Source organism: Ixodes scapularis, unplaced genomic scaffold (genome assembly GCF_016920785.2).
Source record: "Ixodes scapularis isolate PalLabHiFi unplaced genomic scaffold, ASM1692078v2 PGA_scaffold4__175_contigs__length_147842914, whole genome shotgun sequence".
NCBI classification, from domain to species: domain Eukaryota; kingdom Metazoa; phylum Arthropoda; class Arachnida; order Ixodida; family Ixodidae; genus Ixodes; species Ixodes scapularis.
The window spans coordinates 90,879,322-90,907,031 of record NW_024609879.1 but is presented as its reverse complement, the minus strand read 5'-3'; the positions used below and the strand labels follow the sequence as shown (position 1 = coordinate 90,907,031).

At 45.6% G+C, this 27,710-nt stretch overlaps 1 protein-coding gene and 1 non-coding gene across 2 annotated transcripts in view; both read left to right on the top strand.

Annotated features, from left to right (window-relative positions):
• LOC115323511 (alpha-(1,6)-fucosyltransferase-like) overlaps positions 1-20,816 on the top strand; it is a 31,605-nt gene extending 10,789 nt beyond the window's left edge. The window contains exons 3-6 of the mRNA XM_040223564.1: positions 2,120-2,309; positions 8,656-8,829; positions 11,161-11,314; positions 20,454-20,816. Coding sequence (XP_040079498.1) covers positions 2,120-2,309; positions 8,656-8,829; positions 11,161-11,314; positions 20,454-20,816 — 881 coding nt within the window. The remainder of the gene's footprint in view (positions 1-2,119; positions 2,310-8,655; positions 8,830-11,160; positions 11,315-20,453) is intronic.
• A 2,736-nt stretch (positions 20,817-23,552) lies between these two features.
• Positions 23,553-23,644, top strand: Trnai-uau. Its single transcript is given in 2 exon segments — positions 23,553-23,590; positions 23,609-23,644. It is a non-coding gene; the product is annotated as a tRNA-Ile (tRNA).
• Positions 23,645-27,710: the final 4,066 nt, after the last annotated feature.

Below are 27,710 nucleotides of genomic sequence, written 5' to 3'. Positions count from 1 at the left end.
TTTCCCACTAAATTTAGTACGGAAACTGACGTACAGGCCACGTGCCGTCAACTTCCACGACGTCACGTGACGCCACTTTTCTCGCTAATTTTAGCGGATAGTGCACAAACGTACGCACGCACAAAAGATTGGGATTGGGGGTAGCGTTTTTAAAAAGCCTTTCATGCTTTAAAGTGGTCCATGAAACGCTTTTCCAACTTTTTCCTGTTCTGCTTTCCTCCTCAACTCATAAATCGCGCATTGTTTAAAAGCATTGTTTAAAAAAAGACGGGAAGGGAAGAGTCCCCTCTTGCTCGGGATCTCGCTTGTGTACCAAGACACAGCCAATCTCCCCCTAGAAGATTATCCCGTCGCTCAAAATTCAGAGAGAAGTTGCTTTCCTCACCCTATTCACCCCGAAGCTGACAGTGCTGTGGAAGCTACGTGCTCGTTGGGCCAGCCACACTTTTGCCACGTGATCACGCTCTCTCGCGCATACCCACGCGCAGAGATTGAGGTCAGGTGATGAAAAGGAGGCGGCTGATTGGTCCGGCAAGTGCTTAGCTTCCACCACAATGTCAGCTTAGGGGTGAAGGGATTAAGTGAGGTCCGGTGCCGTGCGACCTGCGTTTGGGCCCGGTGACGCGCTGCGGGGACCACGGATGTATCACACTGAAAAGGCAGAGAGGTTATGAAGGGAAGGAGGTGCGAAATAGTCTGCTGTGTTTTCAAATTTTCGTACCTAAAGTCAGGCTTTTGACTTTCTACCTTTTTTTCTTTTGCTCCACTGAACGATGTGCTATCGGTAAAACCCCGATCTAAATTGGTTTATTCCAGCCCAAAATTCGTTTCATGGGCCCTTTAAAACTGCGTCACAACCCGGGTTCTCTCGCCATATTATTTACTGCTCATGGTCATCGCCAGCAGTACTACTCATAGTTTTTCTACTTCATGTCTGCGTTACATAGGAAACCATTCCTTTGCATTATCTGTATATCGTCATCGTAACTTTTGCATTCTACGTCATCAGATTGACCATTCTAGTTAGCCTTTTGCCCGGTGTGAATATGCCACATTTCCTGTGCGCTTGCATTTATGTCTAGTAAGTTCTCTGGATAACAATTATTTTATAATTTCAATATTATCCTATAATGCGTTAAAAAAATGAACTATACGTATTCACCCACCTTAAAGGGCTACTCCACCGATTTTTTCATTGTCTCCGATTTGCTTGAAATTTTGCTAAACTAACCAACAAACATCGCGAAAATAGTATCCCAAATATTAGGTCAAAATATTGTTTTTTCGCGAAGTTATTGAATTTACAGTTTTGGTCCTCACCGTGTTTTTCAAGCTCGAAGTCTCTACTGGCAACAGTGAAAAAGTGACGTCAGTGGAAGGCAGGAGTTCACTCTTTGGGCTGTAGATTTTGTTTTAAACTGATTCGAAGCAGTTTCATGGTGTCAAATGAATGCTTGGGAAGCTCGCTGCAGTACCCGCGCTCCAGCACGGAGCAAATGATCGGCATATTCTATTTTTTGGCTGCTTGCTCGACTGGCAAGCCTGCCTGCCACTGACGTCACGGCCCTGAAAAGCGCGCGTATATTTGAATTTTGGTTTTTGCATCATTTTCATTTGCCGATATTCGCAATAACTATTATGAATTTCGCGATTCTGAATAGCATACCGGAGAGAGTAAAGGCCGGGAAGTCAGAAAATATAGTTAGTCGAGGTAGCTCAAAAAATCGGTGGAGTACCCCTTTAAATGTCTTTCTTCAAACTATTGCTCTAGTTTGAATTTTTGTATTTAAATTCTTATTCAGGCATATTGATTTAGTATTTCTTCCTTTATATTGTAGTATTTACTTTCCGGCCCTCTAGACTGCGTCATGTCTTCAATCAGGCCATTTAGCAAAAACGTTCAGAGGCCTCTTTGAGGACCACTTACATCTACCAGAAAGATTGGCATCGTTAGAACTGGGCCATTGAAAATTTTCCATGATTTAGATCAATATTTACCCTCCCTTATAATTCCAAATTTCCCAGACAAAAAAAAAAGAAAAAAAAGAGGGGTCATAAACATTGCTGTATAAACTGTATAACTGACACTTTATTAAAAAAAATGAAAACATTTGTGCAGCGGGTCAGGTTAGGGGGAACATCGTTGAGCTTCCATCCGCCATCGCCGAACCCCTGGTGGCTAATCATGGAAGCCCCTACGCCTGGTGGTACGGACAGCTGATGAGATACATACTCAGGCTCCAAGCTACCACGTTAAAGAAAATCTCGGACTTCAAGATGTCCAGGGGGTACAAGCACCCTATCGTCGGGTAAGGATGAATGCTATTATCATAATACCATAGGGTCTTTGAAAAGCAGTGTAAATTAAAGATCGATAAATAAATGCACGCCGATATATGACCCTTTTTAAAATTCAAGAAAAATGCAGCAACAAAGGAAAAGAAAACAGACCGATTGAATGTTTTGACTTGTCTTGTCGGAACTAAAACAAACAAACATATTTTTATCTTACTTCGTGTTTTTCAGTGTCAAACAAGATCGAAGTTTATCAGGGTTTCTTGCGAAGAAAAAATGACGATGTGTTCGGTTCCGAACAATGAAGTTATGCTGAGGTTCTTATTTAAGGGCAAATGAAAATCGAAGTTTTTTGGTTTTCCCTCATTTTGGGAGAACGTACACCAAGGGCCCACGTACGGCGGACCTAGAAACAGACAACTTTATAGCAATACTAAAATCTCCCATCCAAATAGGTACGAAAACAAAAACCCTGTTCCACAGATCAGTCAGTAAAATCCCCTGGCTGACATACGGACTACAACGATCTATCCATCACAAAAACATTATGTATAGAAAAACGAAAACGCAATCCATTCAATCTAAGCCTTCAATCTGAATACAAAACGTGTAATGTTTGTTTGAAGAAACTGGTTCGCCTAGCTAAACAGCAGTATTTTTTTAGTGACCTTTCTAGCGCCAGTAACAATCCTAGAGAAACCTGGAAAATAATTCTGAACTAAATAAGAGTGCTACCGAACAAACTGTATTAGCCTTAAGCACTGATCAAGTCGTAATTACGGACAAGCAAGAAATTTCTAACATCCCGCCCCCCCCCCCTTTCCCAATGACTACTTTTCAACTATCACTACAAACGTACATTATCTTTCATTCACAAATCTATCGACTGGCACACTAAACGTAGCTCGTAATGACACGACTTTTTGTCTTTAGCCTGTCGATCTAGAAGAAGTTTATAAACTTCTAGATCGCCAGGCGTGTAAATGAAAGATTCATTTTCACGCCAAGAAATGCGGCGTCGTCGGAGTGCGACGGAATACAGACGATAATACTAAAACTGTGGTTCCATCATTCTACAGCTTTGGCTGATATTATCAGCAAAATTTTCACGACTAGCTCCTATTCTGACTCATTCAAAATAGCGAAAGTGATTCCAATATTTAAAAAAAGGAGACAAACTAAAACCAGAGAACTATCCACCGATCGCCTTACTTCCTGTTATTACAAAAGCGATCGAAAAACTACTACTAAGGCGACCGAACTTGTTCTTCTCTGAAAATAATGTGATCACTCCGTCACAATATATATTTCTTAAAGGGAAATCAACAAAACTTGCGTTATTAAATATGGTAGAGAAAACAAAGCAAAACATTGAAATGAAGTTATTAACAATGGGAATCTTTGTAGACCTAACAGAAGCGTTTGACCTTTTTAACCATTAACTTTTACAACATAAATTAAGTGCTTACAAGGTTCGTGTTGTTGCTCTCAAACTAATCCAAAGTTATCTTTCTAAAAGGTGTCAATTTGTCACTTTAGGTGACACAATTTCAACAACTAAACCTATTACCATTGGTGTTCTGCAAGGCTCAATATTAGGTCCCTTTCTTTTCATATATATATTAATGACCTGGCAGGGCCTATTTACAAAACGACTGTGTTCTTTATGCCGACGATACACATATTATTAATGCAAGCGTGACAGAACTATTCATGGAAGCTAATAACACTTAAGAAAAGCTAGCTAAATGGCTAACTTATAACAAAATGGTTCCCAAGATAGCGAAAACAAACTACAGCATTTTTTCCCCCAAAAAACAAACAATATTTTAAACACACCCCAGCTTTCGTTTGCAAGTATGAACCTAACACGAGTGTACAATACAAAATTTTTAGGACTAACACTTGACCATAAATTAACATGGCATCAACACGCAAAAGACACCCTTAACAAGATATATCGAAATATACCAATTCTATATAAACTCCGGCATATATTTTCCTTGCGAATCCTCCAAATGCTTTATCATCGCTTTATTCATACTTACATTACGTACGGGTTATCCATTTATGGAATGACATTTAAAACAACACTAAAACCTATAGAAATTGCACAGTTTGCATGCAGCTTCCTCAACATTTTAACAGCTCATCAATGAAAAAACTGTGAGTGGGCAGGCGAGCTGGTGGATGTTGATCATAATGTAGAAAACCTGAGACTGTGGTAAAAGCAAGGAAACGGAGTCGAAGAAGAAAGACAGGGGACGTTCTTTTCCCCTGTCCTTCTTCTTCGACACCGTTTCCTTGCTTTTACCACAGTCTCAGGTTTTCTACATTATGATTAAGTTCATCAATGCCTCGATTATCGTATATCATTAATAACATTTAATTTTATAACCGATCAGATAACATGCTCTTCAATTAGTTTTTCTCATCAAGATGTCATGAATCCTGTGCGTTCACATTCCGAAGCGTCACTGTCTGCACTGTCTGCACCCTACATACGAACTAATTGCGGCGCGTTCACCTTCATTTACATTGCTACTAAAACGTGGAACTCCCTACCACACAGCCTAACTGCCATGCCATCATTCTGTATCTTTAAACAAGCTATACATGCACACATCCTATCTGCATGATTCATCAACAATTTATATGCCCCCGATTAATTCTTTTCTTCTCTCACACACATACACGCACAGCAATTGTTTTTCTTTTTTTCTTGACTTCCTGGCTTTTTTTCTCTCTCTTTTCACTTGGTTTTATATTTTGATTATGTACATACAGCAATTATATTTCGTTCTTTATTTTTTATTCAAGTTTCTTTTATACATAATGGTGCCAACTTGATCTCTGACTTACCCTTTATTACCAAAAGGTCCCTTCAACAGTTTTCTTTGAAAAATTTGGGACCCCCGTCTAAATAAGTGTAATTATCTAACAACTTGTCTTCAAATAAAAAAAAATATTTTGACCTGACTTTGACAAAACCGATTTGGGGTTTTATTCTCGCGGTATATTTGTAGTTACCTAAAACACGGAATCTTTCATATATAGACTCCGTTCGTTGCTAAGCGATCGGGGCTGTGGGGGCTACGCGCTAGCCGAACCAATAGTTTTGCCTCACTTTTACATCGCCTGTCACTGTTCTCAGCGTGTCAGTATAAGCGCAGAGAGTGGTTCAAGACTGAGGGTCGACCTGTCCAACGACGAGCACGCAGGTTCTGGGCGGAAGATAGCTCAGGCATCGGTTGTCGTATCTTTTGACATAATACGGGATCAGAAATTATCGAAACAAGCGAACGAGGAAAGATTCATTTGAGAGACGGTGTCGCTTTTGCTTCACTGCGATAGAGGGCTCCCGCGTTGCCCAGGGGGCGTTGCGAAAAGGAACTTGTTAGGACTTGTTTTGGGCAGTTCAGTGTTGAGCGTCTCACACAAGCAGAAGCGTGCCTGCTCTGCTGCGGAACGCGATCACGAGGAAAATGCAGAGAAACAACAGAAATTCGAGCACCGTCGAGGCACGCGTCAAAGCTATGCGGAGGGCAAGTTCGTCTGCTTCTTGCGCAGGGGGTAGCGGTGACGTCAGAACGCCGAGTCCTGATTGGCTGATCGCGACCCCCTATCTGAGCGTCGTCTGCTCCTTTGCAACGTCGTCTGCTCGCAACGTCGTTTGCGTCTGTCTTACCCTTCCTGCGACTTTCGGAAGTGCAGAGGACAGATTTACGAAACAATCTTACGCTAAAAATATGCGTAAGACAAAACTTAAGAACATTCTTCGTATTTGCGAAACGAAATTTTCGTAAGTTTTGCGCAGGCTACGGCGAAATCCTACGGCAGCTCAACTCAGCATGGCCGACAGCGTCGCGGTCGCGACGACCCACGGACGTTTATTTTTCTACGTGAGCTTCGGACGCGTCCTGACTTCAAGCAGCAAGAAAAAAGTAAAAATTACTTGAAACAGAGCACGATGAACAAGAACGCTGGATCCACAAACACCGGGGAAAAGCTCCGACGGCCCCGATCCGACCGAACGCGACCAAACGAGCTGGGCAGTTAGGCCTAGCAGGCACTCCGCGACTCGGCGACCGTCTGCCCACGACCGGCTGACGTGCTGAATGGAATATGCACGCGCGACCCTTGTGAACCCTTCCCGTGTTATACTTTGATCGCTGACCTCAATTTTAGATTAAATGGTCAATTTCTTCCTCCTGTTATCTCCTTGTTTCCCGAGGCAACGATGACTCGCCGGTGAAAAAGCGGTGAATCTCCGACAGACGCAGGAAAGGTAAAGCAGCCATCGCTTTGACTAGCAGGCGTAAAGCAGACGACGTTAACTGCGCCAACCCGCCGGCGCCGTTAAAGAGTGAGGGGTCTCGCCGCACACGAATGGAGGAAAAAAATTTTGGGATGGACCTTGCGGACACTAACACGCTTCACTCTCGGTTCTAAGCAAACAAACCTCAGCGCCCCGGGACACCTCGCCAGTGAGTCCTTTGACTTCTCTCCTTGAAGCGAGTCTGCTAGTTGTTAGACAAAAACAACGTACCGCTCGAGTTATTTCGTCTGCCCTCCCTTAAAGGCGAAGTCGAGTTCGCTCCGAAAGTCGCAGGAAAGGTAAGACAGACGCAGACGACGTTGAGCAGACGACGTTGCAAAGGAGCAGACGACGCTGAGATAGGGGTCGCGATCAGCCAATCAGGGCTCGGCGTTCTGACGTCACCACTACTTCCTTTCTCATGCGCAGAAGACGAAAATGAGCCCACTTGCGAGGCGTATAGAGCGCGTGAGCCGAAGAGACGCCGTTTCATGTGATCATATGTTAGAAATAAAAAATAAAAATACAAAAAATAAAGCCGTTTACAACTCCCTGTAACGCCGAATTGGAGCTGCGCTCCAATTCGGCGTTACAGGAGGAGGAGGAGGGAAGGGTACTGAGGGGAGGGTAGACCCACCCCTCCTCCTCCTACCTCATGATCCTGCCTGCTACTCCTGAACGAAAGGGATCCGGTTCCAAGCCGGCCGAGGGACAAATTCGGATTAGTCCCCCCTGGTGATCCTTCCTGCTCTCCTCCCTTCCCCTCCTCCCCCCACAGGGGTCACATGATCTCGGGGGGGGGGGGGGGGTCACGTGACTTGGGGGGTCACGTGACCTCACGGTTACGCGGATGTCGACGGCGACGGCGACGTCGCTCAAGCCGGAAACATGCGCCTAAGAGCTGCGCTCTAAAAAGCGTCGGAACGTTTGATGTTATGACGACACCACCTAGGGATAAGAGAGGCGCATACTATAACTGTGGTGCCATGAATCTGGCACTTTTGATTGTCTTTCGGCGATGAATGTGCCCAATTTAGACGTCGAAAGGAAAGGTTTTTTTTTCGTTCGTCAGCACTACACAGAAATAAAAGCATTCAGTGAAGGCGTCAAAAGTTGAGCGAGGCCCAATCAGGTGAGCTTGTACTACCCGAAATGAGGGCACCCCAGTTTGTTCAAAGCTTCGGGAGACGTATGAACGTTTACGTGTCAGGCTTTATCCCAACAAAAAGAAACATCTAGAGGGTTTGTTGGTGATGTTATTTTTTTATTGCTTCCTCTAACAACACCACAAGAAAGTCGTACGGCAGAATTTTTATACTCTGCTTAATCTTAGTCGAGGCGCAGTCGACGCTACGAGCTGTCTTCGTCACATTTCTGTAGACGTGTTATTTCATCACTGAACCAATCATAAACAAAAAGGCCTGGTGTCTTGCACTTTTGAAGCTTGATTTATTGATTTCATTACATCGTAGCGTCGGCTGCGTTTGGAAGCATACTGTCCGAGACGAAACTCGTATAGACATTTTCCACAGGGGCGCCGCCATCTTGAATTGTCGTCACTTCCAGTATGGGCGACGACAAAATAGTAAAACTTTTAAACCTGTAACCAGTAAAAAAATAGACGGGAGCCAAAACGAGAATGTGTGACAATTACGCTTATAGCCCAGTTGTCTTCTATTGGCGTGGCGACGGCAAAGTAATATGTTTTCGCCCATACTGGAAGTAACGACAATTAAGATGGCGGCGCCCTTGTGGAAAAGATATATATGTCACCGATACTGACGGCCAGCGCAGGCCACATATTGAATACGAGCGCTGTGTCAGTGTTCGGCATAGACTCATGTTCTGACCGATTGAAACCTAGTTTTAGCCGTACGCTCGCGTAGCCTGTCCAATACATGCTTCGCGCTGATAATTCAACAGTCGATGTATAAAATTCAGGACTGGGGCTTTGTGATCCATTTGGTGTTGGCACACGTCTAGAATGGGCGCAACTCTCCTATTTTACGTAACGAGCTATTTGATTCTGGAAATTTCCACAGAGTGCATATCAGGAGGTCGGACAAGTACCTGGAGGCAGTCTATCACGATGTCCAAGAGTACATGGTTCACGTGGAGGATTACTACGCCAAGCTTTCTCTTACAACGCACGTCGAAAAGAAGAGGGTGTTCGTGGCAACGGACGAACCCCGTGTCGTCAACGAGATCCGAAAAAAGTAAGTCAGCTCCCGATCTCTGTGCGGGCAGAAAGGAAGGAAGAGGAGGAGACAAGAGCGTGGGGGTCGTCAGAATACCGAGCTCTGGTTGGAACGATCAGTGGGTAGACTAAAAGGTCTTTGTCTCCACGGCCCTCGTCGAATTCATTAAGGCTCCTTCACACAAGTGCGTCGACCGCGTTGCCCTCCCCTTTGGCTCGTCGCAAGGGTCGCCATAGCAACAGTTCGACGAAAGCAGAATTAACGCAGGCAGACGCCACTGTGTGGACGAGCCTTTAGAACGGGGAACGCCGGACGCCAGCGTGCCGCTTTCTAAATGGTGGGGTCCAACCAGCTAGGATATTTCAGAACGCGAAGCGACACTTCTCCGCTCTTTGAAGTGAAAGTTGGAGTCCGGCAGTCCGTCTTCTGTTTGGACACCCACGAGAAAAAACATGACGGCTCTGCTCTTCGCCTCGTTTGCTTTTCTTTAATGTCGGTGTTCATCGGACTTGGCGTCACAGGCCACCTGCCTCTGGTGTGTCTGTTGCTGGTCCATCTGTTCTGCCCTGGTTCGCGACCTGGCTACCGCCGTCGCCACGGCGGGAAGGCAGACGAGGTTCGGTTCCAGGTGGATTTGGTAGATTCCTGCGTCGAAGCGCGCGTTTCGCCAACACCGCCTAGACGACAAGGCCGTAGTGCTTCTCCGGTGACGTCACAGACGTTAGCCGATGGACGGCGCGGTACGGTAGGGAAGTAAGGGAATTGCGCGTGGATTTGCTGTGGTAGAGACACATTTTAGGGAACAAGAACGCGCCTCACGAGATAAGGCAATCTATAAAAACATATTTACTGCACAGAAAGTGATCGAGCGCCTCGTTGTACGGCAAAAAGAAATGACTTTCAGCGTGAACGAACCACCGTAAAGACGTTCGATAATCGACACTTGTTTTCTTAGATAAAATGCTAAATATAAACAGTTCTTAAAATAGAGATATTGTTTAACGGCGCGCAGTAATGTTACTTTGCGAGATTATTGTTATCGTTGATAATTGGTCAGAAGAAAAAAAATATCATGAGCCATCCCACCCTTTGAGAGGGGATGGCCACGAAGCTGTTTGGCACACAACACAGACGTGACACTGGATTGTTTTTTATGCGTTTTTTGCTTTGTGACGTTCGTCGTCTTGTCTGGCACGATCTTCATCGGTGGTGTTTGCCGCCCTCCGCTGCCGCTGTCCTTCTCGGTGCCGTTCCCGCCGTTGCTCTTTGTAGGAGCGTTGCTTTTCGGGAGTCTGGACTATACGCTGCCTCCCGATTACGACGAGTAGGGGAGTGAAATAGACCTATTGCTAAATTAGCCAAGCATCGACGAGAATGCAGGGAATGGTGTCCACGCGCCGCGCGAGCTGGTGTCTGCATGCAATTACTGTTCTAAAGCAAAAGCCTAAACAAAGGGCATCTTGCAGGCGCGTTTGTCTACGCTTTATTTTGGTTCTTTACTTCGAAATGTTTGTACGGGAAAGGCGTGCGCGTGCGACGCGTGCGGTGGTGCGAGCGTGGAGTTTTTGGTCACGCACACGAAAAATCACGGAACCCTAGCCATAAACAGCTTCGCTGTAAAAAAAATACGAGACGAAAATGCGGATAGCATGACTTCTCGGGACAGCTATGAGTGGTTTGTTTAAACCGTAATGTGGTATAATTATCGCTGCAAGTGGTAAGTTTGTTATGACCTTAGCCCGAAACTGGAGCAGAAGGAGGAAACATTTTTTTTTACAGTTGTAGAAAAAAATAAATAGGGACAAACACATCTCTAACCCAGCTAAATGATTTCATTAAAACTCCTTCCTTATGTACGGAACCACGACGCCACAGACCTGATAAATCATAAACTTGCACCAACTCGCCTACGCACTTTCCCGCGCGCTCTCGCCTCTTCCTCTTTCTCAGTTTCTGCCTACATTGGTCTGTTGACAGCCAGGATTATAGAATTGAGGGAGATTACTAGAGCCTCTCATCTTCAAAGTCCTATATGATACATGGAGTGTTGTATTTAAGGAGCCAATTTAAATTTGTTCACAAGATATCAAAACAGTCGTTTTGGGGAGTCAATTCACACCATGACGTCACATGACGTGGTACAATGCGACGTCAAGTCACGTGACACCGTGGCATCACGTCATGTGACGCCGCGTCTCGCGCTGTGTCCCAATTACATAGAAATCAATTATGTGGTTGTCATCTGGCGGGTTAGGTTCTGAACTTGACCACTAGGAGCGCGACGGTTCAATCTCGTCCCTAATACCGCGAGCAAGCGACATGATGCAAAATGCTCCTCTGGTGCCACAGATATCCTCAGTACAAGGTGATCAACAACGAGGTGGTTTCCCGCCAGGCACGTGCCAGGACCACCAGTCGGAACAACACCGCGCTCTTCGGTGTAATGCTCGACATCACTCTGCTGGCCGAGTCGGACTTTATAGTCTGCACAATGTCCTCTGGGGTGAGTGAACCATGTTCGATACGTATTGCTTCTCTTGCTCTCATGGTCGTTCATTTGAATATTGCTGCCAAGTTAGAATTGCGTTAAATACCGGTAGCATAATTCTTTAATTAGTTGAGGCACCCAAATCCGCCCGGAACCGACGCAATACGGCCCAATGAAGATAGTCATGGACTCCCTAAAGTGCATTGTCATGGCTATCGTCGTCTTTGCATGGAGTAATGTCGTGGTACGTAAAGGGAGGCCACTAAAACCCTATCGTGGCCCAGCTGTTAGGGTACCCGCTAGCTGGGGCAGTGGTGCTTACTTATTTATACATTCGTTATACGTGTACCACGAGGAGAGAGTTCTACTTTAATTTACATGCTCCTATTAGTAGCCTCGACACTTTTCGAAAATATTACGACTGCGACTGAGGCTTTGGCGAGACGCCATAACAGCAGCCAGTTGTGGTGCGGACACGGCCCGCACCCCACCGCATCCGCAGTTGCTGTTATTGTGTGGAGTTCATGACGTTCTTTCTTTGTGGCGTAGGTAAGACGGTTAAAGCGCAACCATGTTAAAAGTGTTTTGAGCGTCTCCTTGATCGTCAGCTGCGTCGCCGTAAAGCTCTTTACTGTTTTCCACAAAGTCAAGCGAGCTGACGCTGTAGGGAGTATTCCCTGACGGTCATAGTTCTGTGCGCGGCTGCTGAACGCGTGCTGACGGCGAGCGACCACAGTTCTTTTGCAACGGGCATTCGGCACCATCGAGATTGGCACTCTTAGCAGGCTAATTATGTGAGCTCGTTCGGAGCATGGACTCTAAACATCGTAAACATATAAATAAAACACCGTAAACACAGCGCTGGAAAAAATCAACTCACGACGTATTCTCTTTTTCGTCTTCTTAGAACACATCTACATAAAAAGACAAAGAAATAAAAAGAAGAAGAATGGAACATGTAGGGACATCTTCACTCTCATGTGCCATCATGTGCCACCCTTCTTTTACTTGTCATTGTGCTCGTTTATGCTGTTTTATTTATATGCTTACAATGCACCACTGAATAGCCCACCTCTAAACATTGCTCTAAACATCGCCCTCAAATATGGCGTCCAACGAATACCCGCTGTAGAGTACCCGCGGCGAGAGGTTTGGGTATCGCCTGCTGGTGGAATTTTTTTTACAACCCAGAGTGGGGATACTTCAACTTCCTCTGCTGGTGCAAGCACGTGCAATGCCAAGCTTCTATGCGCTATGACGATAAAAACATAACCACGTGGGTAGCACGTGCACTATCCAAAGGGAGAGAAACAGAAGCGCCCCTAGCGAGCTTCTCATCGCGAATGCGCGTTGTGGTTGAGGACGGGTTAACTTCACGACCGTGCATGCATTACAGGCTCATTTGAAGCGTCGTGCTCGCTCTCGTAGCTCCTCGTTTGCTTGTGATTATGATGAAATGGAGTACTAAGAGTTCCACGGATGCGTGCAGAAAAGTTTTTGTTGTTTTCATGGTTGTTTTTGGTCAAAATAAATACTTGAGCATTAGCCAATTTTCTTGTTTGATTATTCCACCTTTTTTTCTGTTGAGTGAAGTGGTTTTCATATTGCTTAGGGCGAATTCAGGTGGTCATTTCCCGGCAAAATATTTTGCCATATGTGCGGCAAGGGCGTTCGAATGGCACAAGCGGCACAATTTTTGCCCGAGCTTCGAGAGGTCGGGCAGCTTGCTTGCCAGGCTGTATCGGGTATCGTAACATTCGAATCGAGAAAAGGAGCCAAACGGAACAACGCTTGCCAAATGGCGGAAAATAACTGGTTCGAGTCGCAAATGGGGCCATCGAGACAGACGCTCTATTCTGCTTCGAGACGAGGTAGCAAAAACAACAAAGGTAAAGATAATCCTTTAAAGGAAGCCAAACTGTTTTTTTTTTATATATATAATTTGTCCAGCCTGCGCAAGGTCAGTTTGCTCTGAGAACGGGCTACATCACAATCTATACTTTATTTCTTTTTACAGCGGGGTAGTAACACGCTATTACACCACTCTTAAAAATAAAATAAAAACGAAGTATAGATAGTGATGCAGCTTGTCACTTGAACATGCATTACAATTTCAAGACAGGTGGGCACCATGAGAAGATGGAGGGTCCCAAAAGAAGGTAATAATAATAATAAAAGAGATTATGAAAAGCGACGCTGGCAAGCCTCTTTTGGGATCCTTTTAAGATGACAACAGTTCATCGGAAATCCAAACAAAATATACTGCATTTTGACGCTTGTGTGGGCAGCACTTCACCGATTTATGAATCTGCCAGTTTATTGAATTTGCAATTTAAGATCCTGTAAGCCATGCGAACTGTAGTAATGTTAATACTTCGAAAACTATTGTGAATCCGATTGTGTTTACAGACATCTCAGAGAGTCGTCGTCGTATATACAGCGTGCTTATTATACCATAAATCAATCAAGGAAGCTCGATTGATTTATGCTGGAGATGTAAGCGGGACGCTACGATCCGTACAACACTACTCGTAAGGCGATATCTTAAATGGAAGGCCGTATTTTTGGAAAAAGAGGTCGAGGTTGAACCAGGCCGACGAGGCGCGTGCCGTAAAGATACCTAGTTTCCTCCTCTCTTCGCTTCGCTCCCTCAAAGCGGCGACGCAGAGAAGACGCGAGGCCATTCCCTCTCCTTCTCGGAGGAACATGACGTCAATATCCCTACCAAATGCGCCTCCTTTTTTAAAAAAAATACGGTCATCCGTTCGAGATATCGCAGTATGAGTGATGTTTTGGTGTTTGTAGCATCCCGTTGCACGCTTTTGCCGCGTGTTTTGGGCGATCCAGATTTCGGTTCAGCATCCCTTCTCCTAAGCTCCGAGGGGAGCCCAGTTGGGGCAAGGTAAAAAGTGGACAGGACATAGGAAAGGAGGAGGAGGGCAAAAGTAGAAAGCGAGAAGTGTACGTCGGCCTTTAGAAAACGCCAGTTGCCGGCGCTCTGTGTTCGGGGTGGAGGGTGTAACGTGGTGCACATCTGGTGCGTATCTGCTCGCTGGTGCCGCCAGCAGGGGCTCGCCGCTGATTGACCAACTGAATTCGCCATTATTAAGCACATCGATTCCTACCTCAATTAAAAATTATTGTTAGTCATGGCAGACTAGGTGGCGCAAGCTATCTGCTGTTTAATACGAAAGGAATCAATAATAATCATCCTCTCCATTAGATAGCAGCCATCTATGTCTCCAGCCATGTAGGGAACGGAAGTGCTTAAACTGGAAGACGAGACCAGCTTCACAACATGTGCGCGGACAGTCGGATGAGCCGCTGTGGCCTATGGCATTGGTCACTCTTTAAGGTTACATTATGTATTAGTCTATGGTCTTCGTGAGTTTTCTATCAGATGATAAACAAATCAAGCACTGAAAAAGCGCTGGATTACGGCGACAAAAGCGACGAGCGCCCTGACGATGAGCTTTTTAATCTGCTCCATTGGCTCCATGGGATTGCAGCGTCGACTTTGCTCGGACTTACTTTGGAGAAACGCAGTATAAAATGCAATATTTCATTCATGTAACAGGCCGGCATGCAGCTGGGTGCATCTATCCTATATCATAGTCACGCTGTTCTGTTGCACGGGAACTTTATTGCCTCACTTTTAAGTAGATCTCTAGAAGGACAGCGTGACGCGCCTGTGCTCTCTCATGGTACGTTTACACTTCAGAAGAAATCCGCTCCCGCGGGAGCGGATCCGCCCCCGGCGGCAGCGGCGACGAGCGGGTTGCGTCCACATCTATTTCCTTTGAGCGGCGGCGGCGGCGCCGGCTGCGGCAGCTGTTCTCCTAACATCCCGTCAAATATGACGAGAAGCCGCGAGACTTCCCACCTCGGCTGTCTCTCCCGGACGTTGCTGCTCCCAGAAGAACGCGTACTCATGACGAGGCAAAACTTTACGTGAATAATGTGACTTGCGGCGATTCATTTCACGTGGACGCTGCAGAATGGGCGCTAAATACTGACTCCCACGATGAGATTCTGCTCGCTATTTTCAGTCGCGACGTCGCTCGGGCTGCAAAAGCGTGGACCGTTGCTGAGATAATGGACGTCGATACTGAAAACCGCAAGTAGAATCGGGCATTACAAGTCGGTGATGGCCACTGGTAACAATAATCATCATCTTCTTGTATCAACTGTTTACGCTTAGCCTACTTCCCAACCAACCTTCAAAAGTGTTTTGAGGCCTGCACTTAGTTCTTATTGTAATTACCGAGTCAAGGTTTGGTTTACGGGCCGATATCGTTTGAACGCGCTGACGACAAAGAGCAGACAAGTTTGAAAGAGCAGACGGCAGTTCGAACGCATGCGAAATGGAGTGCGGGCAAGAAGCAGCGCGTCCCGCGTTCACAAACCATTGGAATGTCACGTTGTCGGCGTCTGTGTGAGTCTGCATACTCTTTTTCGCGTTGGGATTGCCGATTCTACGTCCTCATAGCAATGTCTGACCACTTTAATCGCCTGAGTGAAACTATCAAAGCTTTACACCGCTAAGCTTTGCGTAAATAATTTGTCGTGCGGCGATTCATTCGCGTGAACGCCACAGAATGGACGCCAAAACCACGATGAGATTCTTCTAGATATTTTCGGTCGCGACGTCACTCGTGCTGCAAAAGTGTAGAAGGTAGCGGCGATGGTCGACGTCGATACTGAAATTCGGAAGCGGAAACAGACCAAGCGTAACAAGTCGGTGATGGCCACGGGTACCAATGATCAACATCTTGTATGTACTGCAGTGTTGCGGAGTTGCCACTCCGGAGTTGGAATGATTCCGGAATCATTCCGCATTTTCACGACCAAGGAATGGAATGGGAATAGAATGGCGGCAACGTTGAAGGGAATGGAATGGGAATGGAATTAGGTGCCTTTTGCCTGGAATGGAATGGGAATGGAATGGGCACGGTTCTTCTTTTTTTTTTAGTGTTTACGGTCAGCTAAACCGAGCCAGTCAGTGAGTCAGTTGCTCAGAAATAAAATGAGCGGGAAACTGCTAGCCCGCGAGGAGCCCTAACAGACTTATACGCCAACAAAATGCAATACAAAAAACAAGCGTCAAAGCAAAGAGCAAAGGGGGAAAGGGGGGTAACGTGGCGCCTTTCACGGACGCGCAGGCGTCGGGCTTCGATGGCGTTACACGAGAGCGAAACAAGAAACCAAGCACCAAGCAAACGAAAAGGGAGCGGCGAAGAAAGAAACCGCCATGCACAACTCCTCACCGTTCTTTTTGTCATGCTTTTTTTTTTTTGTTGCGACGGTTTGTAGAATGCGCGCGCGCGCACAGACTGAGATCTGGGAGCGAAAGCGACTTATAACTCGCAGAGCTCTGATAACTCGTTGACTTGGGTGCCGTCGAAAGATGATCAGGTATTGTTTTCTTATAGTTCGAGGCACGTTGTTTAGCAGGCAGCCAACCCTGCTGCCTTCCACGTTCATTCGTGCGCACTCATTTGAAGTGCGAAATCTGGGTTTGCTTCGGCATTAAAACAAAGCGAGATTCACTTCCCCCTTCTCGTCTTGCGCTTTGCTCCGAGGCTTGTTTTTTTGTACTGCATTTGTATTGTATGTCCGCCTATTACTTGGTCTTTGTTCCGATGCTTGTTTTCTGTGTTTTCTGTTTTAGTGGGTTGGGGTTTCAAGTAAGCTAGCGGATTCCCACTCATTTCTCTTGACTTTAGTCTCTGCATACTTCGTTTCACCTTGCGATGGACCGCTGCGGACGCTACGAGTCACCCTAGGCAATCCAGTACCGTGAGCGGGACTGCAGGGTGACGCAGCACTCAGGAAGCACTGGATTGATTTCGATGGCTCTCGTGCTGTCTGTTGAGGTTCATCGTAAGGTGAAGTAGACTATCGTCGCCGCTCTTGGTGTGACCGAACTGACTAGACCTGCAGATCTAATAGATTTTAACTGCAATATACTTCAATTAAAAAAAAGACTAAAGACACTTTTGGTGGGCAGTGACATTGTGTTCTGATATGTGTGTACTGTGTACTTATGAAATCATGTCCATACTTCACTTTTGAATTGTTAAAACATGTTTCTGACCAATTTTGTTTTTATCCTCCTTTGCTGAAAAAAATTATCGTGGGATAATTGATCGATCCTGTTGTTTATTGTTTCTGAGGTGTATAGAATTTTATAGGTTCTTTTCTCAAATTTTCGTCTTCAAAAATCTATGTACCCTGCACTGCTGTGTTAGAACTGTAAAGGGGACAGAGACCTCGTCAGGCATCACGCCTTTAGTCTCTGCCCACCTCCCGGTCAATCCGGAAAGAAAGGAAATAAAAGGAAGAAAGAAAGAGAGAAAGAAAGGCCGTCCCGCTCCAGACGAGGTGCGACCGTTGCTGTGAGGGCAACTGAGAAGGAGAGCTGGGTGCTGGCTGCTGCTGAGATTTTGGCTTCCGCGCGTCTCGGCTGTCCGGTCTGCATTCGTGCTCCTTGTCCTGGACCCGGTTTGAGGCGGTGAGAAGTCAGTTGGACGGTGTTAATGAGGAAACACGGGGAATGTCAATTCGAACGGTGCGGTATTACCCCGTTAATTGTATCTTGATGTGAAGAGCTTTGTTAACGCTGACTTCCCGACCCGTCGCCACTACGCGAACAACCGACACCGAGGTAGAAGAATGAATCGGTTGGTACCGTCTGCTGCCTGAACCCGCCACTCGATCAGCGCGAAGAGGAACATCACAATTCGGACGAGGAGACAAGATAAATACAGATCGAGTCATGGCATCGTAGAAGACATTTTTCCACATTAGCCGCGACGAAAATAAACAAGCTGCACGCTGAAAGTTGTGCAGCTTGTTTATTTTGTTCCCCTCTCCCATTTTACGGATTACCTGGTGTTGCGCTCTTTTGACTCCACTTTTGTAACCCCAAATCCTGCTTGGGCCGCAATTGGCCTGCAGTATTCCTAAATAAATAAATAAAAAAATAAAAACGAAACTATACACGGTGCAGTCGGCGTATATCATCGAACTTTATTCGCCGTCTGAAGAGGAAACACGAGAATGAGTATGCGAAGGGTGGAAGAGGGCAGGCGAACCAGCCAAAAATTGAATATGATAAGAAATATCGAGATTCGTAAAGCAAGCGTGACCTTATGCGTTTTAAAACATGTTTCGTGACATGGTCTATACGGTCCCTCGTGCTGCGCCACAGAGGTTGCATTTTGTCAGAGGATGTGTTCTGCCGCTGTGCATGGAGTCGCTTCCAGCAGTGTACTAGCCGTGTTACTGTATTTGAAGAATACAGTAATATAGCTTATTCCTGCGCCACGCACGAACTGGATATTTTTATAGTCTTATCAAACAAACACGCTGGCCGCGTATGTCTTAAAAGTCAAATGCAAAAAAAGTTTAAAAAAGAAAAGAAAATGAGTGGATTTAAGTGTTGCTCTTTGTTGCGAGCGACGTGGTCGCGAGACCGAAGCATTGACATATCAAAGGGCTTTCTCGATGTTTGCAGTACATCGTAAATAAACACTTTCTGCCACCAGCGGTCCGCTTAGTAGAAATCAGTGCTTTTTTGAGGAATTTAGCTTTTTTTTCCTTTTTTTCCAATTGTTTCTGCATTTGATAATGTCAGCTTTATGCTGCTTATGCCGGCAACAAAATGTAGCTGTCAATTGCCAATTTTACGTTTAGGAATTAAAGGAATTGAATGGAACGATTTAGCCATTCCAGGAGTGGGAATGGGCTCAGTGTCTCCATTCCTAGGAATTGAAAGGAATTGAATTATCGAAAACTCTAATTCCCCGGAATGGAATTGGAATGGAATGGGGGTGCCCATTCCGCAACACTGATGTACTGTTTATACCGAGCCTACTTAAGTCGTTTGAGGCCTGCCATTACTTCTTATTGCAATCACCGGGTCAAAGTTTGGTCTACGCGCCGCTTTTGTTTGAACGAGCAGGCGACAAGAAGCAGACAAGTTTGAAAGAGCAGACGAAAGTTCGAACGATCAGGCGGCCGAGTGAATTTGAAGACGCACTGAACCCGCGGGTGGCCCGGACAACTTGGCGGTTTTCTCTCGTCCATGTTGGAACAAAACAAATACATCTGGCGACCAAAAAGTGTTGCCCGCACAAGCAATCGTAGTTCGACAGCGTCTGGTTTACCCTTTTCACGGCTACTATCCTCCTACTCGGACGAACGGAGCGGGCAGAAACACGTGAAAGCTGATCTTCAAACCTTTCCAGACTCTTTTGGTACAGGCTGTACAGCCCCCGTCAGAACATTTTGACGAGAACGCAGCTTTTTGTCTGGTTTCTCCGAAAAGACCAAGAATGCATGTCTCGCATGGCGACTTCTGCCCACCACCCCAGACCGGAAGTGCGTCCGACGCGCCACCACCGCGGTGTGACGTAGGAGAGTTGAGTTCGTGTCTCGCCGCCGCGTTTTCTGCCCAGCGTTTCGCCCCAGCGGCAAACGCTGGGCGAATTCGCTGGCGGATCCGCAAGTGTTAACGTACCATCAGACGCGCTCTGTCCACGCCGATAGGGGAGGATTTTGTGTAATGTCCCTGAATAAGAAAGGTAGCGACATCTTTTTTCTCCTCCTCTGACGCGCACACCTTTTATCTTTGTGTTTTGCTCTTTTACACCCACGCGTCGATTGTAGCGCCGCCTGCATCGCTCCAAGATATCAGACGGCCTTCCTATACTTGAATCAGAGCACAGTCAAAGGCTGAAAGACACGCAAAATACATACACACAGGCTCAAAAACGCACTGTCACGATTTACCAGCCTCGAAGAATGTACTCGAAGAAACACGGTGAAAGCCGTGACGTGGCACAGTAGGCGTTATTTGATTGGCAACATGAGCTCGTAGCTTGCACTGCACTCTGACAGCACAGGCATTCTTTCTCCCTCCTTGTCCCTCGAGCACACTCTTATTGTTATATTTTGCTCTTTCGCGCTTGCGCGTCGATGGCAGCGCCGCCTGGATCGCTCCAAGATAGCAAGTGGCATTCTTCAAAGGATGTCGCTACTTTTCCGTATACAGGGGCTTTACTTTTGTGCGGATAGGTGCGCCATCTACCGTAAATGAGCGGAGAAGAATGTATTCTCATTGAAATGGTGTCTCCGCCTCTTTTTCCAGTTTTGCCGGGTGGCCTACGAGCTGATGCAAACCCAACATCCCGATGCCTCGCTGAGGGCGACATCTCTGGACGTGGAGTACTTCTTCGCATTCGTCTCCTTCCCACCGTTGAAGGCGCTGTACGCCAACCGACCGGCGTCGGAGGAAGAACTTGGCTGGCCAGGGGCCGGCGTGCTGATTAAGAGACCCTCGCACTTCTGGGCATTCTACTACGCGTTAAACAGAAAGTACAACTACGGTTTCAACCCGGGTCGCCTATTGAGCGCCTCCAAGAAGAGCAAAGCCAAACAGTATCCTAGGTTTAAAACCACGCAGACGTACCCTGTTACAAATTTCAAGGCCTTTACCGCGCCCTTACCTTAAACAGCTTTCGCAAGAACAAAGAAAAACGTCATCCGGGCTTGAACCTCTTTTTGCAAAGCTTGCTGAGCTACCCGCTGCGCCGATAGGAATGCCGGGAACAACCTGTACACAGAACCGGCTATAGCAGACGCCGGGGGCGACCTTGGGGGCGACGGAGGACACTGATGCGAGCAACTACGCCCCCCCCCCCCCCCCCCCCCCTTCCCCCTCCTCGTCTCTACTCGGTGTCACGTGCTGCGTACAGGACTTTTCCCCGGTTTGTGGCGGACTTCGCACGCGGCATTTCGAGATTATTGAAAAAGTGTACATTACTGATCGCGGTCCCGTGCTCACATCGGTTATCCTTGTTTGACATAGACAGAGATAAGGCGTTACGAAATAGTCCCTGCGTGTGCTGTGCGATAGTGCGAAAGACGCAAAAGGTTGATAATCCCCCATCGAGCGGTATACATAGAGGCAAAGCTACGGGCTGGCTGGTCCAACGAGGAGCCAGTTCGAAACCTCGCGGGAGATGACCCCGACACGGGTATCAGTGCGTGCTTCTTACCACTCTGATACGCATGCCAGAGCTGTATATGTCCCGTGTTTTCCAACTGGCTCCTGGTCGGGCCTGGTGGCTCGCAGCTTTGAAGGCAGTCCATTGGAGGGTGAGCTTTGAAACCGGTCTTAGTCGATCGGGACGCAGGAGCCACAATTTCATATATATGTCTTCTAGGTTTGGACGTGGAATAAATAGCGATTTCTACTGAAGCAAACTTAGGGCTTTGGCCAATATCTTTTTGCGGTTGTTTCTACTCAGTCGCTGACCTTCCGTGACGAGTGGAGAGACATGTCGGAGAGTCCAACCTGCCATGCCTTTGTGGTCGTCGTCACCCAGTGTTTATCGGGCGGAGCGCAACTGTGGCAGGACCTGGAGAGTTATAACATGATTACATTATTTATTATTAGCATTGTCTTACGATAAAAAAAAAAAGAAAACGGCCCATGACCGCTTTTGAATTTTACGGACCGGCCACCTCCCTACCTCGCATTTACGCGACAAGCGCCCGCGAAGATGCTGGTCACAACCATCATTAATACAACTGAAACGCTTCTTGCGATAATTACCGGCTGCTAGTACTTCCTCTGGCTCTCCAACAGTTTTTTTTTTTTTTTTTGCGTGTCAGTGAGCAAAGTTGGCCGTTTGTTCGCGTCATTTTTGGATAAAAGCTCACCGGACATACGCTCACCGAAAGTACGTTCACCGCAAGTAAGCTCATTAAACTTAAGCTCACCGGAAGTAAGCTCATCGAACGTAAGCTCACCCAACATAAGCTCCCCGAACTGATGTCGCGGGGCATAAAAACTCAACGAACTTGAAAGCTCACAGGACAAAAAATTCGCCCACCTCGGGTGAGCTTTCGACCGGTTTCGTCCACCGGAACCAGTCCGAAGTCGGAGCGCGCACCTGTAAAGCAGTGTGACGTACTTGGCTTCGAGGCTCTGATAGGCTCTTCCGATGGAGCAATCCTGTTACTCTCACATTACTCTGGATATGAGTTAAGTTTAATCATAATATAGGAGAAAAAAATGCCGATATATTTAGGCCACAAAATGAGAAACAAACACAGATCTCATTATCGACATGTTCATTTAGAGCTCCAAACAGGTCATACGCCTCGCAACGTGAAGAGGAAACCAAAAACATGGTTTCCCTAGCCGATATAACGCTGAAAGGTCAATTTCGAATCAAAAAGCGTGAACATAGAAAAGCATGTCGTGCGCTTCTTCAACTCTGAGTGAGCGAAATGTAGAATTTTTGTAGTAATTATATTAGCAACGTGTCTACGACTTTACGTACGAAAACACTAACAGGGCACATTTAGCGAGTAATTAATTGCCAACTTCTATAAAAATAAAATGTAAGAAAAAATTCAGTTTAGCCTTATGCGACCGTTTTAACTACTTATAAGATCGTAGAAGTATACAGACCGATGGTCCGTTTTTAGTTAGTAACAAAATTGGTTAATCTTGCTGACCTGAGAGAGCATATATTTCTTATCCGTGTCGTTCGACGGAACTTTGAATTGCGCCGCTAATACACACCTTCTACTACGCTTAGTGCTCTCCTAAACAATAGCATCGACCTTTTTTCATTCGAATCACAATGAAAGATTTGCCCGATGAGTTAAATAAAAATAAATAAATTCGCAAATCGCGGTTTATTTTGAATTGTGGACTATGTTGAATGTGCTGTTGCGGCGTGTAATTTATCGCTGTAGGTATTACATTAAACTACTAGAGAGCAAGGGGCTCCGTCAAGCTGTTATACAGCTTTTATTTTTTTGTTTTCTTTGCCTCCGTTATTCATGTATCATAATGGAAAATAAAGTTATTTATGACTACTACGGGCTGTTATTATCCAAATTATATTCAGGTATTTGAGTTTTTATTTTTTGCTCCTCGTTGGTTTTTTTGTTTAACGAGGATTCTGGTACCTTGAGAGAAGAACCCGAATCGAAATGTCTGGAATTCGAAAATGTTCGTCGAGATACCTGTCAACAAAGCGAAGCTCATCGTAGAATGCGTCAACGACATAAAGAGCTGGGGGAAAATAAACGTGCCCTTTGCTCAGCCACAGCAACCGCAGCTGTTGCCTATTTATCTGAAAGAAACGAAAAAAAAAAATCTGATGACGTCATAGCGCTAATTTGTTCGCGGCTGGAACTCGGCGATAAAGCCCCGCTGCCGCTGTCCTCCCCAGTGGCGCAATTGGTTAGCGCACGGTACTTATAGGTCAGTGCTTGTGAGCTATGCCGGGGTTGTGAGTTCGAGCCTCACCTGGGGAAAGGCAAAGTTTTTACTTTTTCTTTTGGTTTGTAGGGATAACAAACAAGTGTCAGGTTTCACCTAAGACTGTTTCACTTTTTTTTTTTTCTGTTGATTCCACAACTAAAACTTTATTTTCTCGTGCCCCGGTGACAGGGTTGCTTACATCCTGGTGAGCGTCCAACAGTTCACCTGCACTCCTTTTTAAATTGTTTTCTTTTTACGTTTATTTGAAGAAATAAAAGACAAGTTATTCTGGCAAACAAATAGCGGAAAAAAGGGCAAAAAAAGCAAAGCCTGTTTAACGTATTGACGGAACCTTTTGCTCCCTTTTAGTTTCACATATGTAACATCAAATTATACATATCATCATCATTGAAGCTCAACATAGCACATAATTCAAAGTAAATTGTTTATTACAAATGCATTAGATTACTTCAATTTGACTCGTTGCGCAAATCTTTGACTGTGACGGAAAAAAATTGCAAAATAATCTTTAGGAAACTGTTCAGAGTAATAGGAAGTGCTTATTTGACTGGTTGTATAGAATTATTAAGACAGAGGGGCCAATTCAGAGTTCCGCCGAAGGAGTTCGTCATATAGATCGAATGTATGTGAGTTTGGAAGGATGTAGGCTTATATTCAAGGTGGTTTTTGTATTTTTGAAACGCGATATTTTCATGCGCGGAATTTTCGTTCGGCGATGCAGAAATATATTTAAAATACGCTGCTTTTGGGCACTGCTACATACTTCTCATAACGCATGCGGACACTTTGAGTGAGGGCGAGAGAAGAGGCCTTCGTTTTGAACTTTCCCGAGATGTCAAGGTGCCAAAAGTTTAAAACTATAGCCCTAATCAAAATTACGCCCTCTTCTGGGTGAGCTTCATACACTGCACAGTGGCGTCGAAAATATACAGACTGTGACCTTGAGCGAGCCTTCTTTGGAGAAAGACGAACTTTTACGTACACACCTTATGATATAAATTAATTTAAGATCGGGTCCTTTTTCTACCGTTTCCTCGAACAACCAAAGCTCTACCTAAACCTGCTCGCTCCCGTGCACGCCATTTTCAGTACAGCAGACAACTAGTGATCAGACCCACTAAATGAGCTTGAACGTGAAAATTTGACAGGAATCTGTCTGAAGCAAGAGTGCCTTAAAAGGGGTGGAGTCCAGCCAAGCGCTCATTATACTCCGTCTCATCCTACGATGGACTAAAGCCCAATGCTACACGCCGCCGGGTTTAATCAGCCAGCCTGTTAAAGACCACATGGTGTTTGCTCGGTCGTACGTATCAGCAAACGCGTCATGCGGAGGCCGAGTGTTTCGTCCTCTTATCGAGCTCTCACGGCGGCTCCGTCTGCTTGCTACTACTGAATACTATATACTGAAGGGATTAAATGGCGTCTGGAAGCGATGTGGCGAAGAGAACCCGCGATCATAGCCAGTGAACATTAAAAACAAAGATGAGTCGGATTGAGTGTTCGACACGAAAGCGTTTGTACGGACCACGTGCGGATAGGAGACACGGCTCCGGGTACGTTTTACGTACACAAAGATTGAATTGGATTCGATTATTGTGGCTAAGGAGGAACGACTTAATGTCGCTGTTGCCTGCGCGCCCTCCAAATTCTCCAAACAGGTGACATGTTTACGAAATATGGCATGAATGTTTTCGAAACTAAATACCGATATCAAAATAGCTATCACAACAGAGAACCATATGCGCAAGATTAGTGCCTTTCGTACTCTGCGTATCAAAATTTCGCTCGTGCACTCTTTTGCAGTGCGGATGCTATACACTCTTAGAAATAAGGGGTGTGCAGGAGTGCACCCCTTGTCCCATATGTAACTCCCCAAAACTACATTTGGACGTTCAGTCCACTGATGTAGAACTGGGGATACCAAATTTGCGAGCGGCTCGATAACTGTTTGATATAACGTACTAAATAGCTAATTTGCGTATCAAAGATAACGAAACAAGCAAAAAAAAAAAAACACTGAGGTTTTGCAGCAGGGCCAAAAAGCCTTAATTATATTACTGTACCCTTTAATACGTACATTAACTCTTTTGATAAGTTGTATCGGTCGACTCTCAAGTCGCTCTTAAAAGTTGGTATCGTGGGTTCGAAGTGTGTGGACTGAGCGTCGAATTGTTGTTTTGGGGTGTTACATATGGGACAAGGGGTGTACCCCTATACACCCCTTATTTCTTAGAGTAGCTTTTCTGGGGTAGTGCTCCGCCCGCCAGCCTTCTTTCAGAAATTCAGTGCCATCTGGTGTTTCGTAAAACGGTTTAGGTTTTGCCATACCAATGGCGGAAATGAACTTGTATTTCATCGGGCACCGTCACTTTCGCAAGTCAAAGGCACGCGAAGAACTGTTCAATGTGAGCTCTTTCTTGATCTCTTTCAGTTCGATAGTGACAAAGAACCTGCAGTGAGAACAAAGCTCCAACTAATATTGACGCCTCGATAAAATGGTATTCACCAAGGGGCTTTAAAGCCGGTTGTGTGCCGCCCACAGATTGACTGAACCAGAGTTAGAAATGATCGCTTACGTAGCTCTTGTGTTCCATTCCTACGTCGCGTCGTACTAACCCCCCGAATGTACAGGCCTCGCATCATCCGCATGGGAGCACCTTCAACGTCTTTCTTTGCCAGTCAGGCCGCCATTGGTACCGCACAGATGCCGTCCCACAGATGAGGGTAGTGATCAAAGTGGCCAGATTGAATTTCGGAAAGGGTCTATAGTCCGTTGCAAGTCAAGAAGGTAGGTCGGGGGTAAGGTTGGCCGGGAAGGAGGAAGCAGCATAGGTCGGCATTTTGAGATGGAGTCATTCAATATCATCTCAATTTTACAAACTCTCCCCCGAATTCATTCACGCTCATATCACGAATTTTTCCACCATCCAAAAATCAACATGAGTCAGATCAAGAATTTTACCAAGGCCTCAAATTCACCGAGACTCATCTCGGAGAGATTATTAATATAACTGATATCAGAGGAGTCAATCTCAAAAAAATATCACCAGAGTCAAACTCAAAAGATATCAACTCGAGTAGGTCTCAAAATAAAAATATATCACCCGAGTCAAACTCAAAACAAATATATGTCATTGGAGTCAAACTCAAAATATATCAACCGAGTCAAACTCAAAATATATCACTCGAGTCAAACTCAAAATATATCACCCGAGTCAAATTCAAAATATATCACCGGAGTCAAACTCAAAACATATCACCGGAGTCAAACTCAAAATATATCATCCGAGTCAAACTCAAAATATATCATCCGAGTCAAACTCAAATAGATATCACGAACTATCACTGAGATCACAGGAGTCAAACTCAAAAAATATCATTCATATTACCGGAGTCAGTTCACTCACGGGATCACGCGACATCTCTCTGTACTTGCTGGGCTGGCCTGTCCTTCCCCGCGCGGGAAGAGGCAGTCAAACCCTTCTCCGCTCAGGCGAATTAGCGTCCGGTGGGGTGGAAGGGAGAGGGGAGTTCTCCGGCTTGCTTTTCTATGGCGACTGCGGAGAACGCTTAGGGAAGGCAGCAGAGACGCCGCTCGTTTTGCTCCTTTATTTTGTTTACTTTCTTTGATCCTTGCGGTTAAGAGCCAACGCCCGTGTTTTGATCTTTTTTGCCTGTTTTGTAAAGGGCTTCAGAGGAAGCGTGTTTGGGCGACCACTGCACTGAGGAAGTATTTGTCTGGTTCTGCTTGTTATTTTAAGAGGTTGTTAATCTTAGTTAATCTCATTTTTGCTTATTTTTGCGTTAGGTTGGAATATTACTGATATAGCAAGAAGGGATTCTGCAACACTGAAATTAATAATAGTTGGTAATGACAAAAGAATGAGGTAGTGTGAATATCTTCAGTAATAATTAAGTCCACGTTATCGGACAAGTTCCTCTAGAGGTTAAGTAACTCGACTTTTGGCTACTTACAAGTACTATATCTAGATGAACTACAAAGAACGGCGCACCTGCTTTCGAATTGGTTGGTATTGATGACTGAGAGACAGAGCGGTTGACCTGGACGTGTGTCTTAGTCGGCTACTTTGTACTGGG